This window comes from Osmia lignaria, chromosome 15 (genome assembly GCF_051020975.1).
Source record: "Osmia lignaria lignaria isolate PbOS001 chromosome 15, iyOsmLign1, whole genome shotgun sequence".
Classification (NCBI taxonomy): domain Eukaryota; kingdom Metazoa; phylum Arthropoda; class Insecta; order Hymenoptera; family Megachilidae; genus Osmia; species Osmia lignaria.
The window spans coordinates 2,829,014-2,848,337 of NC_135046.1; the positions used below are offsets into that span (position 1 = coordinate 2,829,014).

Genomic DNA, 19,324 nt, shown 5'->3' on the forward strand with positions numbered 1-19,324 from the left:
GATGATAAACGTGGCTCCACCCGAATTTACGAACAATTTATGGTCGTCCCTTCGATATCCAGGCGCGAAGCAAAGCCGGACACGGAGAACGAGCATGATTTAGACGCGATGCGACTCGCCTGACCACTTCCCTCGCCTCTCACCTAAAACGTGTCCGTCTAAATAATTTAACGCGTCTAATACCGGGAACCTCAAAAACGACCGGCACTTCTTAGGAATATGAAAATAAATAAATTGTAGGAGAGGGTAGAAAAAGGAGTTTCGTCTTGGGATCGTCAGTCAGACTCGTCGTCAGTGGGGCTGACAACAGGCGATCTCTGCCCCAGACAGATCATTGTGTAAGTGGTGGAGCTTAGTGAGGATAAAAGCCCGCTCTGCCGTTCCGAAGTTTGCACTTATACCGACAACGGTGGTTTTAAATGGCGCATTAGCGCTAAAAGTCCACCCCCAGCAGCCACCACCCAACCAAGTGGCGCGGGGTTGGACAAATTCGCTCCTGGGCTGACCAATCATTGCACGAGTGCGGAAAAACTCAACACGCTTGACTCTTTGTCTTGTAGAAAACCATTCGAACGGCATACCTGGTACAGGCACGGCCAGAAACACAGAAATTCGGACCCTCAGTTGTATGGAAAGTTGTACAACTTTATTGCATGAACACGCGGCCTAAGGAATTTTGGTCTAGGACGCTTTTACTTTAACAAACTAACCTGGAGTAGGGTTAGCAAGCAAACTACACACCCCCACCAGGTGGCTTCACGCCCAGAGCCCCGTTTGCCACCGGAATATCCGGTGCCCGGACCACAGCTCGAGGAGGAGGGGTTGGCACATGACATCGCTGGGGCTGACTGCAAGGCCCCGAACGGCACCTTTTTGGTCCCCTGCCCCAGACACCTATCATATCGCAATTCGGAACTTTTATATATTCGAACTGCATGCCGGGCGACCGCTAGCCCGAAACAAAGGCGTCCGGGGAGACGAAACCCTCCTCTCCCCGTCCACTTAAACGCCTACAAAATAAATAAAATATTTGCCAAGTTAATATTTGACGAGCGCTTTGTAAACTGAGTTATCGGGAATACATCAGCAAACGTTTGCAAGATATTGTCAAAGTAATTGTAATAATTATTCATTGATATTCAAATATTATTCTTTCGCAAGGTTCAATAAAATCTGCAATGCGACAGTGAAAAAACTGAGACATTAAGTAAAACGACAGCACGAGATGGCTTCTGACGTTTCGTAGCCAGAGCTCGGTATCGAATTCCAGCAATGGTTCGGCCAATTAAATCCACCATTTGTCTTCGGCAGTCGTTTTCTTTGGCAATCCGCGGTCGTGAAAGTTTCCCAGCGTTTTCACTCGAAGCTGAATGCTAGCGAGTCCTCTCGTGCCCTCGCACCGTGTACCAGTCCTACGGGAATAAAGAAGCAAAGTCGTTCTCCTCTGGCATCAAATTGACCCGGGACCTGCCTCTTCACCCCGAACTCATAAATATTTAAATCTAATGAACTTTGCAGACCGTGTGCATTCAAATCAGGACTGTCTCGTAACGTTTCCTTATATATTATTCGAGCTGCACATAACGTTGATCGAGGATCGAGTCCTTCTATTCCAAGCTTGATATATATGTATATTTCATGCCCAGAGATAATTAACGATTTAATACAATTATAATATGTAGTATCTTATTTCAATTTTTATCGATAAATTATTTTTGCAAAGGTGAATTGGTACGAAGCGATTTCTTTCAGGGGCAACGTACAGGAAACTTGTACAGTATCGAATGTTTCTGCACGGGGAAACAGAAAGCTTTTTTCGGGCAAAGTAACCGGACACGGAAAAGAGGGTAACCGTTTGACGATGATTTATCCGGTAGCGGTGACACGGCTCTGTAATTCGAGAACCAAACGATATCCGTTTCGACGGTTGACGCGCGGGATAATCTTTTTTCCAATTTTCATGCTCTTTCGTCTAGAGTTTCCGCCCTGGGTTACGTCGAATCGACGTTTTTCTCGCGTTTCCGCTTCGATGTATCGAGTATCGATGCCGTTGAAGAGCACTACGCTCGGATGGAACTCGTGCAAACCATCGCGTCGAATCTGTTGTTTATTTTTTACCTCGATTCGGGCATCGTTTAGATTCACTCTGTTTTCAAAATGGTGAGATTAGAAAATGTTACAGGGTTAAATATGAACATATTTGGTAACCAATCGAGTACAGATTGATAATTTATTCTTTATCAAATTTTCAATTTAATTTTCAATCAAAAAGATCGATCAGCAAAGTTTCTTTAGCTGATCGTTGTCGGATGAATGGTAAATCGAAACCGGAAATGGCGAAGACTTTGAATAACGTTTCATCCTGATTTCACTGAGGCTACTAACTCTTATTAAGGCTTCTGTAAATAACGGGTGTGCCTATGTAGGTTGGCCCGGGCAAGCGAAACGGCGAATTTAGAAAGGGTTTCCGGGCTAAGCGAGAGAAATACGAGGCGCGTCCCGGGAATTTTGCTTTATCGTTCGTCGAAATTATAGAGTCGAAGTGGCTCGCGAATCCTCGTTTAAATCGTCGCAACAAGAAACAATTTTTCACGGCTCTTAAATTCATTTTTACCTCTCCCCCACCCAACCCCGATTTATCTCGTCTCCCTGCGGATCTCACCCTTCTCGTTCGTCTTGCGGAAGGGGTTTCAAAGCCTCCTACCGGTTGAACGTACATCTCGACCCTCGTTTTCGACGGGTTAATTTCGCGAAGCTCGTTTCCTCGTTTTTTAACCGACACCCAGACAGCAGCGTACATTCTTCAACGAGATTATTCAAAGGGGAAGAAAAGAAGTGCTCTAGATTAATTTCTGTGGCCTCTCGGGATTACTCGTTAAACGAATATAACGTTGATTATACATAAATGAACGACGCTGTTCTCGAAAGGAAAATCAGGTGCAAAAAAAAAGACAAGAAAATGAGGCGAGAACATGGATAAGCCTTCGCATTGGCTTGATGAGATTGTGAATAATTTAAGGCTCTTAAGGGATAGTTTGTCATCAACGATTTTCTTGCGAAATTGTATATCGTAAGATACCTCGAGTGTAGTTCTTCTAATTTCTATTGAAATTTATTAATAATACCATGCAAATGATATCAAATCCAATTCTTGCGGTTTATTCATTAAACTCGACTCTATCGAACTTATCGAGTTCAATGAACCATTCACTCGTATTAAAATTGATTGATAAACGAGAACGATTGGGACCTATTTTAATGAATAATAATTATGAACCATATAACAGGGTACAAACGTTCCCATTTTCCATCTACGAATTCATAAAATTCGACAACGGAGAGAAATCGATGTTAATTAAAATCGTATTTCACGGTGTGCTCACAATGGAAGGATGTCTTCTCGAAGTCGAAAGGAAATGAATTGCCGTCGATCGGAGAACGTCTGGTAGGAATAAACAAAGACATCTTCCTTGTAGAACGCATCGTGCAAGTTCTAGTCTATTTTCTAGACAGAATCGTAACAAATACAGGGACGCGCTTCTAACAGACAGCGAAGAAGCATTACCGACAAGTAAGCCGCACCCGGCTGCAATATTGAGCTACCCTCCGGGTCCACGTCGTAATTAAAGCACTGAATTATTCGTCGGCTTGCTGAAGCTGGTGTGAACATCGTTAGCGTCAACGAGCGAGCCGGGACGGCGTAAACAGCAACCCCTTTCGTGAATTATACGCTTGCCAGTCTTCCGCCGTCCCGATATTGTTCGCTAACCATCTTCGATGTGTACCTCGCGGCAATTCGAAGAAAAATAATCTCTCACCACGGTGGCTCGCATTTATAAACAGAAAAATTTCGACGTCGTTAAGTTTCAGCGTCGTCGACGCGTGTCGACAACCAAGGCTTGATTGATATATCACGATAATGGGAGTGGCGATTTTATTTGCGAGTTCGAGCCGCGTAGCAACCGAATTTTCACCGTACACCCACACACCTGTCGAAGGATTATTTTCAAACGGCAACCGCGACACTTTCAGCTTGTTCCCGCCCATCAATTTTAATTCATATCGTTGACAGGCTGCTGTGCCGATGCAAATACGCCGGCGTGAAATAAACGCGCGAAACGTATTCTACCGTTCCCTTTATTTCGCTCTTGTGTCAATATCACGTGAAAGCCGCGGCTCGGCTGGCAGCGAGCGCTCGTTTCCGCTCGAAACACCGCCAGAAATGAACTCTTATTTGCTCGACCTATGAACGTTCCTTTCTGTCGCGAATACTTTCGTCTGGCGTTGCTCATAAGCTGAAAAATCGTGTTTTACCGCTGGAAAATGGAGCACGTCTTTGTGAGCCCAGTTTCACTACCTGTCTTTTGTTTAACGCATTAAAAATTAGTTGGTAAATGTCTACAATTGGTGCTCCAACGAGAAATCAATTGAAAAGAAGTAAATTCTATGTATTTTTGCCCCTCGAATCCAAAACTGTTGATAAAATTTGGGGGTCGCTTGTATTTTTTAAGACTGGTCAAGTTTTTGCCGTGAGATAAGTTATATTTTTTCTGATAACCTAACCTAACCTATGTAAGTTAATGACGCGTTTTAAAAGTATTGTCTACCCCACAAAGTCATTAACTTTTGAAAATGATGATTTTATGTCAATATTTACCACAATATCCCCAAATTTTATCAACAGTTTTGGATTCTGGGAGCAAAAATATGCATAGAATTTACCTCTTTTCAATTGATTTCTCGTCGGGGCCCTAATTGTAGACACTTACCAATTAGTTTCAAGCCTAAAATGAAAATAAACATAAATTTGTCTCAACAAAGAGATTAGGCGCGACTCGGATTCTTGAACGCGTTGCCTCGCGGAATCGTAGGAAATCGAGGATTCTAGGGGATGCTCGTTTCCTAGGAGAATTCCAGCCAACGCGCTGATGGACGGAGCGATAAAACTTTGGTATTCGCGTAAATCAACGAGTGGCCAGAGAATTCCGACGGCGGGGATAACGATAGCCTAACGCGGATCGTGGTTGAATTAAGACGACACTGGCGAACCCCATGGCGAACGTGCTACGAAATGCTCTCGTTCATCGAGAAATCGTGGGTATAGATCTTTCAGCCTGCTCCTGGGATTTCAGTTGTTTTACGGGGTCAGTGACGCTATCGCACGGATGCTTCGAAGATCGTGCACCGATCTGCTTCCTGTTCAACTTTATTTATATTCTTAAGTACTTTGAGATACGTAAGAAAAAAAAAAAGAAGGTAAAGGTTCGAGAGTACTCGTATCTTGTGCAAGGAATTCGATCGCGAATACATTAATCCTGCTCAAAGTCGCCGTTACAAACGAGCGTCTGTTACTATTATTCACCTTCGCAGATCGCAATTCAAAGTATACATTCCGTACGACAAATTAATGGCCTCCGTTTCTCCGGAGATATTCACTGTCGTCTGAATAATTAGCGGCGTACCGTAGGCGCTCTCCTCAACCGCGCTGACTTTAATAAGACAAGTAACGGAGTAATGAACGCGCGTTGCTAATAAAACGATAGACCATTCGCAATAATCGCTCCTAACCGCGTTATCCCCGCTAAGAGGATCGAGATTAATTTAATGTTTCCGAAAATGACAGCTATTAGCTCTGGCAAATCTATCGAGCTCCCTATTTAACGTGCTAGCCGAGACGATGGTTAAACTGACGCCTCTGAGCGTTTTGATTGACTAACCAGACACATTATGGAAATACACTCGTATCCTTATAAACATACAAAGTTACGAGAACGAAAACAGGATAAACACGTTTAGAATATTGTAAGCGTTTAGTGGAAGGGGTAGAGAGGATTTCGTCTCCTCGGACGCTTTTAGATCGAGCCGAGGACCGCTAGGTGGCGACGAGATGATCGATGACAGTGTTCTCGCAAGCGGTCGCCAGGCATGCAATTCGAATATATAAAAGTTCCGAATTGCGGTATGATAAGTGTCTGGGATAGGGATCGTCTCTTGCCAGCCCCACTGACGAGTCTGACAGACGATCCCGAGACGAAATGGCTTTTTCTCTCCTACATTACAGTTATTAGATCCTTTTTTTTATATATCCAGAAATGTTTCAAATCTGGAACATCTTTAATACTAAAATACCCGAGTTTCTTGGCGACTGCTATAAATCTGAAATTCGTTTTTAGAGATTGGATTGAAAGGCAATTACCGAATCCCATAGAATTTATGGGCAGCAGGAGAAACGTTCTCCCATAATCGGAGCAACAGAACGTCTCTGTCCACCGTGGATTTTATTTCTCGTGGAGATTGCAATTTGACCCATAACATTCACGTAACATATGTTTGCTTCAAAATAAATTTACAAACGAAGAACAACAAACGTTCTCGAAATGTATTTCATACTTTGGTTGTTTCCGATCTGAAAGGCTGACCGACCGTCGACGGAAGTCCCTGGATCTTCGAATATTTGGCAACTTCGTAAGAAAGGGAAGTTCAAAGAACGTTGAGCATCGCAGAAATTCGAAACGCTGTGAACGTACGAACGCACCCCGGCGATCGAAACATTCCACCGGTCTTGGCCGATTTCAGAAACTCTACCGACAAATTTCTCCGCCGTTTCCCACTTTACATAACTAAGGCCGGCACTCGGCAAATCGCGATACCCGTCAAAGAGCAACGAACGAATTGTTCGCGGTTCAACCGCGAATCTTCTCCGCGCTTTCGAATGTAAATCTACTTTCAGCCACGGGTCAAAGAGTTCGCGATTTTCGGTTCTTCCTTAAAAACCCTTCACTTTGAAATTACTTCTACTAGAAATTTCATTTTAAATCAGCCACGTTTCCGTTTTTATTTCATTTCTTTATTAAAAAGGATTTGTATACCATTGTTTATGGATCTAAAATATTCTGGTTTGCTATTTTCAAAATTTGAAATGAAAATTATCACCCTTCCTCTGCCAGTTACTGTACACACAAATGTTCCAAGGTATTTTGTGTTCCTGCGTGCAACGATTCGATATCCTTTTAAACCGCTCGCGAGATAAAGTCATATAATGCAGCTGGCGCGTACAAAATCACGCTGTATTTATCGACGTAATCAGCGGGAAGCTATTCGAGAGAGCAGCTAACAGAGAAATTCTTCCGTAGTCGCCTTCTTATCTGCCAGTCTTGGTGACGCTTACAGAAGCTTCCCCGAGAAGTCGAAATAAAGCAAACAACGAACGCTGATAGCTTAATACCTTTATTCAACAGTAAAAGAAATATCGGGACCGGACGATAAGCACCGAACCCTCTTTACGATCAGTCATTTTCATCCCTTAATTCGACACTATCTGACCAAGAAACGTTCCCTTCTTTTTCACTGTATGAATGTATATTGTATAATAATAAAGTATTCTACCTAAAATATCTAAAATTTAGAAAATGATTCTCAAATACAAACCGTATCTTTCATGTTGGACATTAAATCACAAGTATAGCAGTTTCCATAAAATATGCGAAGATCAAAGGATTAACATACTTTGGTAGGTAATTATTATTAATTCATAGCTCGGATCAGATTAATGAAATTTAGTATCTATGCTCGTCAAATACCACTGTATCCACATTCCACGATATCGATTGATCGTTGAAAATTCACTTGTTATTCACCGCGAATAATTAGTACTTTGCAGTGGATAAAAGTGGTGTCCGGGAACGACCATAATTATCATCACCAGTAGAGCTGCGTTTATTACGAGCCAGCTGACTAACGAGCACTTTTTTCAGCAAGTGCAATCGTCCAAGGAACTCCGGCTATTCAGATTAATAGTCGACGAAAGGGATGACGAATTATGGAGAATTAATTCTCCTGAGCCAGTGATGCGTCACTAGGTGTGCACAGGCTGGATCGAAAGCAAGGGTTGGGGGGTTACGTCCAGAGGGAAAAAATACGACGAAACCCTGTTTAATGGCTCGCATACCGCCACCACCGGTCAAATAACCCGTGTACGCATAAACGAAAAAATTTAGTGGACAGAGAAGAATTCACGGGAAAATATTATAAATATACTCTAACGCGAAGATCAAAGATTGTTTATCGTAATAGGCGTAACAGATATTGTGTTAAAACGGTAGACAAATATCATAAAAATTTTTTACGGTTAGTATAAAATCTAAATTGAAATAAGCTCAGATTCAAACTTCCATAGTATCCAAGTATTAATTAATGTTTTTGTTCGTTTTAAGATACGCGCATGGTTTCGCGTGTCGCGAACCACTTACCCATCCGACGCAAGTTACGAGAAACTTGCGGCAGGCTTTTAGTAGCCAAGTCCCGCGATTAGTGGTCGTAATATTTGTTTAATGCGCAACCAGATAGTGTGTTCGATGTGGGTGGGTGAGAACGAGAAACATTACAAGGTCGCGAGAAAGAGAAGGGGGATGATGGCTTTTCCAATTTTCCCACTTTCTCTGTTTCAACCGCCGCGCCGTCTTCTTCTCGTTCTCTACCACCATACTCTCTCGCTCCCAACATTAATGGCGGTCGCGTAATTATTTCCGCACGATTTTCTTCGTGTAATTCCGCGTGGACAATAAGAAACTTGAAATCGATCGACGAGAAGTTAAACAAACGGAGCCAGATATTACGTAAGCTTGTTTCTACCCCATACCACCTACTCTCCCCCATTTTCCCATGGCACGGTTGTACCAGCAGCGTATTTAAGCCGCAAATATATTGCGGTTGAATTAATTTTGCTGGGAATTGTTCTTCACGGAGAACGGTAATTTATGTTCACCTTTAGGGCTTCGCATCGTGGCGAACGACGCTTGCTTTTATTTAAGCGAGCCTCCGGGGTGTAATTAAAAAGGATAAAGAATGAAGTGAAAGGGTCAAATGTTTTTTCAAGATTTCTATTTTGAATTGGAACAATAGATGGAGAATTCTGGACATTGTGGACGCGAAATCTTGCCACGTGCCCGGAGAATTTCGAATTTCAGGGCGCGTACCTTTTATTTTCGACTCTAATGGAAATTAATTACCGAGCGTACGAGGAATTGAATATATTTTGATTGATAAACATTTATTGAAGAATCTAGAATTTTTGTATGCAGGAACACGACAAACCTTTCATATCATCCGAATATTTACATTCAACTGCAATTTATTCGATGTCATTTTTCTCGTATCATTGTAATTGATGTTGCAGTCTCGTTTTAAAAGCTCGAACGGAAATACGGAACGGACAAATATGGTGATCGATGATTGATTCAAATATTCGTTAAACGAACAACGAAACGATGTTCGTCGTTACTTTCGACGCGCAATAATAAAATGCCACGTGTAGCATTCGCTACCGACAGCAGGATTTTATCGTTCCCACGTGTACCTACACAATACGATTATTCTGTCACTTCATTGAGCATGCTTTATCAGGCCTGACGCGCAGATGGAAAGGCTATTTCATCCTCGGCCGACGATTTTATAAATCACCGTTCATTTCGTTCCCCCTTCTATCGCGACTCGATATATTTTACGCTAAACTTTGCCGTCGATCGTGTCAACATATTTTTCTTTTTTTCAATTTTTTCTTTTCACTCGATATGCCTCGAAATGTCGGTTACCAAACGTCAACGAAACGATACGTGATTTAAATAACAACGAATAATCATTATTTAATCGGAACGTGTGTTGTAAAACAAAAGTCGACTACTTTTCACAGATTTTTTACCTTTCTTTTTACGTTAAAGATAAACGTTCAGAAAGTTGGAAAAATAAAAATGAAATAAGCTAGAATTCAGAGACGAAGAATTTCCAACTTTTTTTTTAACATCCTAAACGTATATCCTTCCGAATGAAAGAGTTAACGATCATACGGGAGAACTTTGCTTCACGATTTCGCGGACTCGTTCACGCGAGATCGTAACGTAGAAATACGTGTACATAGGAACGTGAGAGCATAAATTCCGGCGAAAGGCGCATAAACGCGCGATAAAAGACGACCGGTGCTCTCTTAATGGAGGGTGCTATCCCTTTAATCACGGCCGAGTAACTGGCGACGATGAGAAGAGTCGAGGCGTTCGACGGGTCAAAAAAGGGGTAACGGGGTCTCGACTCTATTTCCTCTATCCGACCCTCTGCTTCTCGTAAAAATGAAAAACTTGTTCAACCAGCTACGGCGTTTACGGATTCCCTTCGATAAACTCGGCCTTTCCAACGTGTTCACAGACTTCTTTCCTTTTTTACATTCGGACCGTTAACCTTTGCGCTGCCGTCGCCCTTTTATGAAATTGAATTACATCGAACGGAACGATTTCCTCTCGTCGAGTATCGACTAGCTCACACTTTGACGTTTGCAGAACGCGTCTAAAGCCTTTGACGCACCAACGCGTCTGTAACATTCTCGCCGAGTTCCTATAATTCTTATTTCTATCCGTAGAAAAAAATTACATTAGTTGATTAAAATATGATGTAATCAAAATAAAATAGCTAAGTTGTTAAATTATTTCCAAGATGCAACATGTTTTTCAACGTCTCGATGCAAACGTAAATATCAACCAATTTAGTCGATTTTTTGCAGGAAGAATGATGTCCAAAGGAAAATCAGTTTCCGAGACGTCGGCGAGGAAAACGGCTTCTAAAAAACTACGAATAAGTAAGACGTTCCTGCTAGCTAGGGAAAATATTTTACGACCGGACGCGAATAGTGTCGCAACGAAGAATCGAAAGTGCCGGCGACATCGATGCCATTTATCTTTACTCCTGTTTCATCGTCGAAATTCTAACAACATCGTTACATCGCGTTTAATTATTCTGCACGATCAACGTTTGCTTTGAGAGTATAGGAATGTTTGCAGAAAATTAATCGGCAAATTTTCCGATCGATCCCCGCGACGTCGTGGAATGAAAAAGAGTAGAGGGAACGAACGAGAGTCGTTAAATATTCATGGGGGAACCGATCGAGAAAGACAAGCCATTTATCCGATTAAATAATGAGATATAAATTAAGCTGAATGTATGCACCGGTTGTTTCGTTTCTACTCGAACCCGTGCGTAAGCGTACGAAAGCGAAAACCTGCTCGTTTGTTTGTTATCATTACTGTTGCATCTTTATTGGAACGTTAAACGTGAAACCTGAAGAGAAAGAGGATTGTAAATGAACAAGAACAAAAGCGAGGCGTTATAGAATTACAGAATTTGCATATTTTAAAGGCAAGTAGGAAATGTGATTAAAAATTCTGTGGAAAATGGGAGTATGTATGGTACATGGACCAGGAGGATACAATTAAAATGGAGAAAGAGAATAAGCGATTGGTTGGAAATAACCACACACGGTGCGGTATATTTTAATAAAAATTGTTAAAAATATAATTACTATAGCGCTCGTGTTCGATTATTCATTTTGCCACATTTTACCACTAATAATACGTTGATGGTACTTAGGATCCTCACTGTATTACCTACGAGTTAACGATTAAACGAGCGCTGATATCAAACGCGTTAAAAGCATGAGATAATGACACGATTCACGATTGTAGACGAAAGAGGATCGAAGTAATGTGAAATATAACACGAGAATAATCTCTGAAATTTATCTCGCTGTTCCATGGATTTCAAACGTTGCAAATCAACCAATTATCGCCTATGGCGATACTCTCTTTTAATATGAAAAATTATACCTACAAGGTGACATAAAGATACTATTCTCAAAGATGAAAAAACGTGGCATAAACGTAAACACCGGAAATGCATTCGTTCCGAGATATAAATATTCTTTGCGCTACTTGTATCTTGAACTTTCCATATTTCAATGTACCTAAATAAAAATTCTTTACGTCTCAGAAATTTTAGCTATTTATCTTTCCGTTACCTTGTATAGCGTGCCGGGGGTACAAAGCAAAATAATGTGGAAAACAATAAATCTGAAGTTAGAAATCATCCGAGCACAGTTATTATCAAGTTCTCCGCGCAATTTCGTTCGCTCGTAAAACACAACGAGAATCGTGCCCTCGGGAATCGATTTCGGCTCATCTGAGAGACACGGAAAGATTCTTGCTTCCTCGATTTTTTGTCATACCGGAAACAGCGAACGATTACGAATTTCCATTCCATGTTCGGCAATAGGGTGACGGTGATCGGAGCTGGTCGCGGTTCAACGGGTATTATGACGACGATTAAAACATTAGACCCGTGTCGTAAACGACGTTGGTGCTTAGCACGGAAGAAAGTGTCGACGGTGAACAGTTGTATATAAAAGTACGTTGTCGCAGAGCCACGGTATCCAGTATTGTTCTCGGGCTACACCCGAAATAACGGCGACATGGCGACGTTGGTAAGTTTTCCTTCCGCAGTGTATGACTTGACGCGCCGGAACGTTGATTTCGGTAGCGAGTATAATCCTCGAAACGCGATCGAAACTGAATCGATGAATCTTTTAACGAACGCGCGGTTCGTGTTTGGAATTCGTTGGGAAGAGGGGTTGAAAATAAAATTGCTGATTGCGTTTCATTTCGGCGAATTCATTCTCGTCGCGTGGTTTCGCGCGCAGCGCGGAATAAAGCTAGACCTAAAACGGAAGGCTAATTTAAAATTCTCCGTCGCGTAACGGGCAGCTTCAATTTTTTCGCGTCGACGGTGGCGAGGATCGGGCATAAATCATTGGCCGGAACTCTGCTGGGAACCATTCGTTTCCACGCTGAAAACGCACCGTTTCTCTACGTTCCGTCGAGACAGCTGACCTCGCTGATTCCTCGCCGCGGAATCGAGATTCGATTTCGATTGCCGCCCGCCTTACTGTACCTTCTAGGAGAAATTCCGCGGCAAAGGCGAAACGCGCTGATAAAAGCAGCCAGAGCGACGATTTACTGGATATTATCTCCGGTTCTTCCGCTCGAGCGTGCTCGTTTCGCAGGTGCGCGGAAAACGCGAGAGGCAAAATGCTCCACCAGTCTGGACGTTGTTTTATCGTTTTGGTTAGCCGTGCTAATGTCCGCCGCACACGAGCCGCGCATCATAATGAATTCGCTGGTGGTTACGCGATTTTCCAAAATTACTATCATCGTCCGCTTTTGCGACCGTGATCGAATTACCGTGCTCGATTAACGCGATTCGGGTAACGCTACGCGGTTCGATCGTTCCGAAATTACTCTCCTCATTTTATGTTTCCTATGTTTCAGGCGTGGCTTTTAGCCGTCGCTCTGCTACTGACAGCGGCGGCTGGCCAAGATTCAAGATCGCCGCAAGAAAATCGAACGCGACTACCCTCGAACAGCCTGAAATTGGTCGATTCCATCAATTCACCGCGACTATTTCAACCGGCCAACCCAACTCCTGGCTCGATCCTCCTAACTCCTCAAAAGCATCCTCGAAAACGACAATTATCCGACCTTGGAAACAATTTCCAACCGCTAACGTTCCCTCTAACTGGCCAAGTTCCATCGCCCCTGCATTCGACCACCTTCAACGCCAATGTTAAACCTCCGAAACAAGTGATCGAGCCACGAATTTCATCCGCCCCGGCTCACATCACGTTCGTCCCTACTCAGCGAAGAAGTCACGGCGTCGAGCACTCTTTCTACCACAACCATGGCCACCATCATGGACATCATCATTCCCATCACCATGGACACGAGGCGCATCACGACCATCATGCGAAGCATAAGCACGAACACGATCACAAGCATCATCACGGACACGAGCATCACGCTGAGCATAAGCATCACGAGGAACACAAACATCACGAGGATCATCACCACCACCATGGACACCATCATCATCATGGTCACAAACACCACCAGGATCATAAACATCACCATGGTCACGAGCATAAGCACGAGCATGGGCACAAACACGATCACAAACATGGTCACGATCACAAGCATCACGGAGAACACCATCATCATCATGGTCATCAACATCATTCCAAACACGAGCATCACGAGGAACACAAACACCATGCCGAACACCATCATCATCACAAGCATCATCACCACAATGAACATCATCATCATCACGAACATCACCATGTTAACGAACATCATCACCATCATACTCACAAGGAAACGGAGAACCATCATCATCATCATGGACACGAGCACCAAGAACACCACAAACACGGTCACAAGGAGGAACACAAGCACCATCATGGACACGAGCACAAACACGGTCATCACGAGGATCATCATCACAGTCATCACCAGGACCATCACCACAAACATGGCCACGAGCACAAGCATGGTCATCACGAGGATCATCATCACAAACACGGCCACGAACACAAGCACGGTCACAAACAGGAACATCACCATGGCCATCACGAAGATCACAAACACGATCATCACGAGGATCATCACCACAAACACGGCCACGAACACAAGCACGGTCACAAAGAGGAGCATCACCACGGACACCACGAAGACCACCACCATTCACATCATCAAGACCACAAACACCATCATCACGAAGAACACAAGCACGGTCATGAGCACAAAGAAGAGCACAAACACGGTCACGAGCACAAGCATCACCACGATCATCACGAGGGGCACCATCATCACGAACACCACAAACACCACGAATCCCATGAACACAAACACGCCCACTCTCACGAGGAGGAGCACAAGCATCAAGATGATCATCACCACAAACACCATCACGATAGCCATCACAAACATCACGAGAATCATCATCATTCAGCCTATGAACAGCATGGACAAGAGCACTTTAAAGGACTCGCGAATTTTTACGATGCCTCTCAAAACCATGAAGAGTACGTGTTTCCTGAAGAAACCGAAACGATTCCCGTGACGCCGCCGGTAGTTGATATTCTGAAGATCGCGAAGCAGCCGGATGTTAAAAAATCGATCGAGCTAGGAAAGGAGGAAGAAGCTTAACCAAAGTAGCTTTTAGAAAAATGTTTTCGTAGTTTCCTTTTTCACTTGGCGCAGGGGCCAATCGATGATGGAAAACTTTTGTTACAAATTGAATCTCGTTAGCCAGCCCTACTTGTATCTATATTGACACTTTTGAAAAATAAAGTTCCTATCCGAGTTTATGATTACCTGCTCCTTCCATTAAGCCCTCTCTTCCTCGAAAAATGAAACAACAAGGGAGTTGTACACTGCCGGGCTGTGATAGCGTTTAAAGTTTCGTCTCAAGATGTTCGAATGTTGGAAGAAAAGGGATATCTCTTTCGTCCAGCGCGAAATCGCCAGGGAAATAAAGCGAGAAATCGACGCAGCGAATGCGAGAGCTTCGTTTAATGAAACGTTCGAGACTCGAGGTCCGACCGAGGCGATTTCAGTTCGTGTACAGAGGTAATTGTTGAAAGGGCAACGATTCCGCTAGAGACACTCGGTAACAAATGATATTAAATACATTTCCGGTGAAACTGCGGAGAAAATTTAGCCGACCGACGTAATACCACCAGACGGCTCGATCGTTTGTCGATACGAATAACTTACAGGAAGAGTAGTAATCCGTCCACTTAGACGATTTAAAAACTGCTCGACGAGTAGCAAAGAGGTACATATTGTAAAGAATAAAATAGCATTAAGCGTATCTGCAAACGCGGAAGTTTCATGGAAAGTAGAAAAAGGAATACCGATGAGATCGTCGAGTGAAAAGAATCTGAATGAAAACGTCAAGTTGCCTTTGGAGAGACAGACTGATTTTGAGGTAAACTTGACAGGATAATACGCGGGGATAACGATGTTATAATAATGTCACTCAATGTTCGGATCAATCGTACGATGTATAAAAGAGTTTCGTTCTATTCTTCGGTGTTAACAATTCTTTAAATAATCACGATCAAAATTTAAAGTTTAAAGAATGAAAATTGAAATGACCCAACATTCAATTTAAATTGCCACCGTTTTAGCAGTTCGCTGTCTAATTACTTGTCATCAGACAAAGAGAGTCGATCGTCAAATACTTCCCTCGGAAGAATTAATTCTTCCGTTTCCCGAATTTTCTAGTAAATTAATAATGTCGTTAATGACCAGAAAATGGAACCAAAGGGTATGGATTTTTCTCGCAGGTTTTTCGCAAAAAATAGAAACGTCTACAGAACGAAACAGGTTTAAATAAATCGTTCGAAGCGATAGATCTTGGGTAACGAAGTTGCTATAGAAAAACGAGGGTGCGAGAGGGAGAGGAAAATGGAAAGAAAGGAGAGAAGCTGAAGACCGCAGACGCCATCTTGGGATTTAAATTGGTCCGGCAGGTTTATCAGCATGCATTGGCCGCCGCTTGGGAAGTATTCTTTCGGAGCAACGTTCCCTTTCCAGTTCCACTTTTCTCGCCGGTTAAAGACGCGCAAGATAAACTGGAACGGGGGAAAACCGTCCGATGGAAGGAAATTTCATGGCGTAAGAGAACAGCGGAACGAATCGTTCGACTGAATGAAAAAGTTCGAGGGCCGTTCGAGTGTCGTTGCGTTCGATCAATTTGCCGCGTCAAATCTTTCCTTTCGAATTCGACGATATTTTTTTTTCCATCACGTCCCTTGTCATCGATACGTCATCAAGCATCCGTTCAATATTTATCGACGATTCATACGACCATATCGAAAAATCACGACGAACCGCTGCTCATCAGCGTTGCAATTCCTGCTTCTCGCAACGGGCCTCGTTAAAAATCCGATCGACGATTTAAACGCGCGATGCGATTCTCCATTACACTTCCGGCCGCATGCTCCAAGCATTTAATAGCCCGTATCCTCGTAACACCGCGAAAAATACGTGTCTCTGCTGTATTCGATACGCACCCGGGGGATTCGAATCGCGTTTGTTCACCTCTTTTCAGAGGAATTTATTAAGCTTGATGAAAGATTTTAGCTAGTGATATAAGACGAGTGTTATTATTCTGGCGATAAAAATTAAGAAAATATAGGAGAGGAGAGAAAAAGGCGTTTCGTCTCGGGATCGTCTGTCAGACTCGTCAGTGGGGCTGACAACAGACGATCCCTGCCCCAGACACTTATCACACCGCAATTCGGAACTTCTACCTATATATTCGAACTATATGCCGGGCGACCGCTAGCGAGAACACTGTCACTGGTCATCTCGCCGCCACCTAGCGGTCCCCGACCCGAACTAAAGCCATCCGGGGAGACGAAACCCTCCTCCCCGCTCCAATTAAACAGAAAATTTAAAAATTATTTATCAATATCGCCAAGATGATAGCCGACTCTGATTTACCCACAACCATAAAAGGACCGCGAATGTTTCTTGTTAGAATTTAATAGGTTGGATAAATCACCGAGAGCTATATAACTTCGGACACTCAGACTCTCCAGAGTACACTTAAAATGCAGCAGGAAAAAGAACTAGAACACAATCCCATAGTAACGTGATTCTCTGGTTTCGGATGTAATTAACGCTTCTTACGAGCGTGTCTTGATGTAAACTGAACTTCCGTTTGCCCTGTTCGTGATCCTCGTCACTGGGGAGCAGGTTAATCACGTGAGCCAGTGAAATGTAAGAAAGAAAAAAATGCGACAAGAAGTGGAAAATGAAAAAGAAAAGAAAGAATAGAGAATCGAGAGAAAAAGAAGAGCAGAGATGACTGCTGATAGTATCCAATCTAATTTCGGAGGGTTACTTTCGACGCGATGCCGTGCACCGCTCGAGAATTCTTACCACCGACAGAAACGGGGTAAAATCGAAGAAGAAGAAAAGAGGGGGATGGAAAAAGTGCAGTCAGAAAATCGGGAGAGTACCGCGGAGGGAAACTTGCCGGAAGTTCCTATACGCTGTTTCCATATCCCTGCTCGCAACGCTCCCGGTGTCTGTCCGCGAGGACCATTTTCTTGAGAGGAAATTTAAACACACCGCAATTTAAATTTAAAAGAACATGCTAAGTTAAAAATTATAACGCGTCTATGATACGTTAAAAAAAACTATTTTTCAACTAAAAGTTTGATTAGTTCAGCGGCAAAAATGCTGAAATGTCATTGAACCGATAACGATCGTCCTTTTAGTTTGAAAAATTTTTTTCCACTTCCACGAACACGATCCTGCGACCACTTTTTTCCCCCACAGCTTCCCCTAACTTGGCGTTAGACACCGTTTGATGTAGCTACGCGATCGAGCCGAGAGAGCTGGCCAAGTTAGAGTTGCAAAATTAATTTGAGGCAAAGTTTGCTAGAAAGTGAGGGAAAGCCGGAAGAAAGTTCAGCCAGAGGGATGAGGCTACTGTCCCGATACTTGCATAAGGAGAGCGCAAATCCACCGCGATGGTCAAGTTTCAAGCACTCCCACCCCCTCTTTCGCCTTTTTCACCGAGCTGTTCATAAACGATTCATCTAGCGAATGATTGAATTATAATAAGCGCGTTGAAACGTTGAAAACACACGATGGTCCCCTATTTTCTATGCAAAATTCGGAAAGTTTTGTACAGTACCGAATTTATGAATTATTTTGAGAACGTTAACCAAAGTTCCACCGGTACCCATCAGCAGCCCTTTGTTGCAGGAAACAGTTTTATTTTGAAAGCCTTAATCCGTAGAGACATTTCTAGGCAGCGAGTTATACCGGATACGTCAGGGTGCTCGATAAATCACGGCAATCTGCATGCATTTGCAAATACTCTCTCTCTCTCTCTCTCTCTCTCCTCGAGTTCCTTTTTTATCGCCGTCGTTATTGAACTAACGACCGACGCGACCATTAAATAGAGAAAGAGAGAAGACCCGCCGAGACGCCATTCGAGCCCGTCGTTGACCCACCGACGAGCCACTTATAATAATGAACTTTGTAAGAGAGAAAAAAAAAAGTACCGCAGAACTAGAAGCTTCCGGTGCACTTAATAGCCGTGAGATTTAATATACTCCGTGTTAATTCAGTCGAAGAAACCATAGTTCGTTAAGATTTTTTATCGTTATCTTCCTTTTTCATTTCCGACCATAAATTTCACATGAAACATTTTACTCTAGCAATAAAATTATCTTTCTTCTTGTTTTAACTCCTTTTTTATACCTTCCCTCGTGATAGAAACAAACTATGCATTTACGATTCCTTAGAGACTCGTAAAGCCATTCATTAAAACGTTACCTGTCACGAGTGTTCTCGTACTTTTATCATTACGACCTCTAATTGTTACGTGCTTTACATAATAAATAACTTTTAGTCGCAACGTTTTAATAAAAGGGTTCGAGAATTCGGGACACGAATGAACGTTAAAAATGATTGTAAACGAAGAAAGAGCTTTATGTCGGAATAATGGCAGGATCGGAAGAGCAAATGCCGTCGCGATAGAGCCATTTATCCCGAGTTGGATGGTGAAACGAGAAGACGGGAGGCGTGGTGGGTGTAGAAACACGCGACCACACGCGAATACACGGGCGCGTATGTCGTTACAG

At 43.0% G+C, this 19,324-nt stretch overlaps 1 protein-coding gene and 1 long non-coding RNA gene across 2 annotated transcripts in view; one reads left to right on the forward strand and one right to left on the reverse strand.

Moving 5' to 3' along the window:
• The window catches only part of LOC143306116 (uncharacterized), a 98,655-nt gene that overhangs the window by 48,220 nt on the left and 31,111 nt on the right, over positions 1-19,324 (reverse strand). The gene's annotated exons all lie outside the window — the stretch shown is intronic.
• On the forward strand, positions 12,287-14,858 carry LOC117600128 (uncharacterized). Its single transcript, XM_034315134.2, has 2 exons — positions 12,287-12,298; positions 13,143-14,858. The coding sequence occupies exons 1-2, from the start codon at positions 12,287-12,289 to the stop codon at positions 14,856-14,858; spliced, it is 1,728 nt and encodes a 575-aa protein (XP_034171025.2).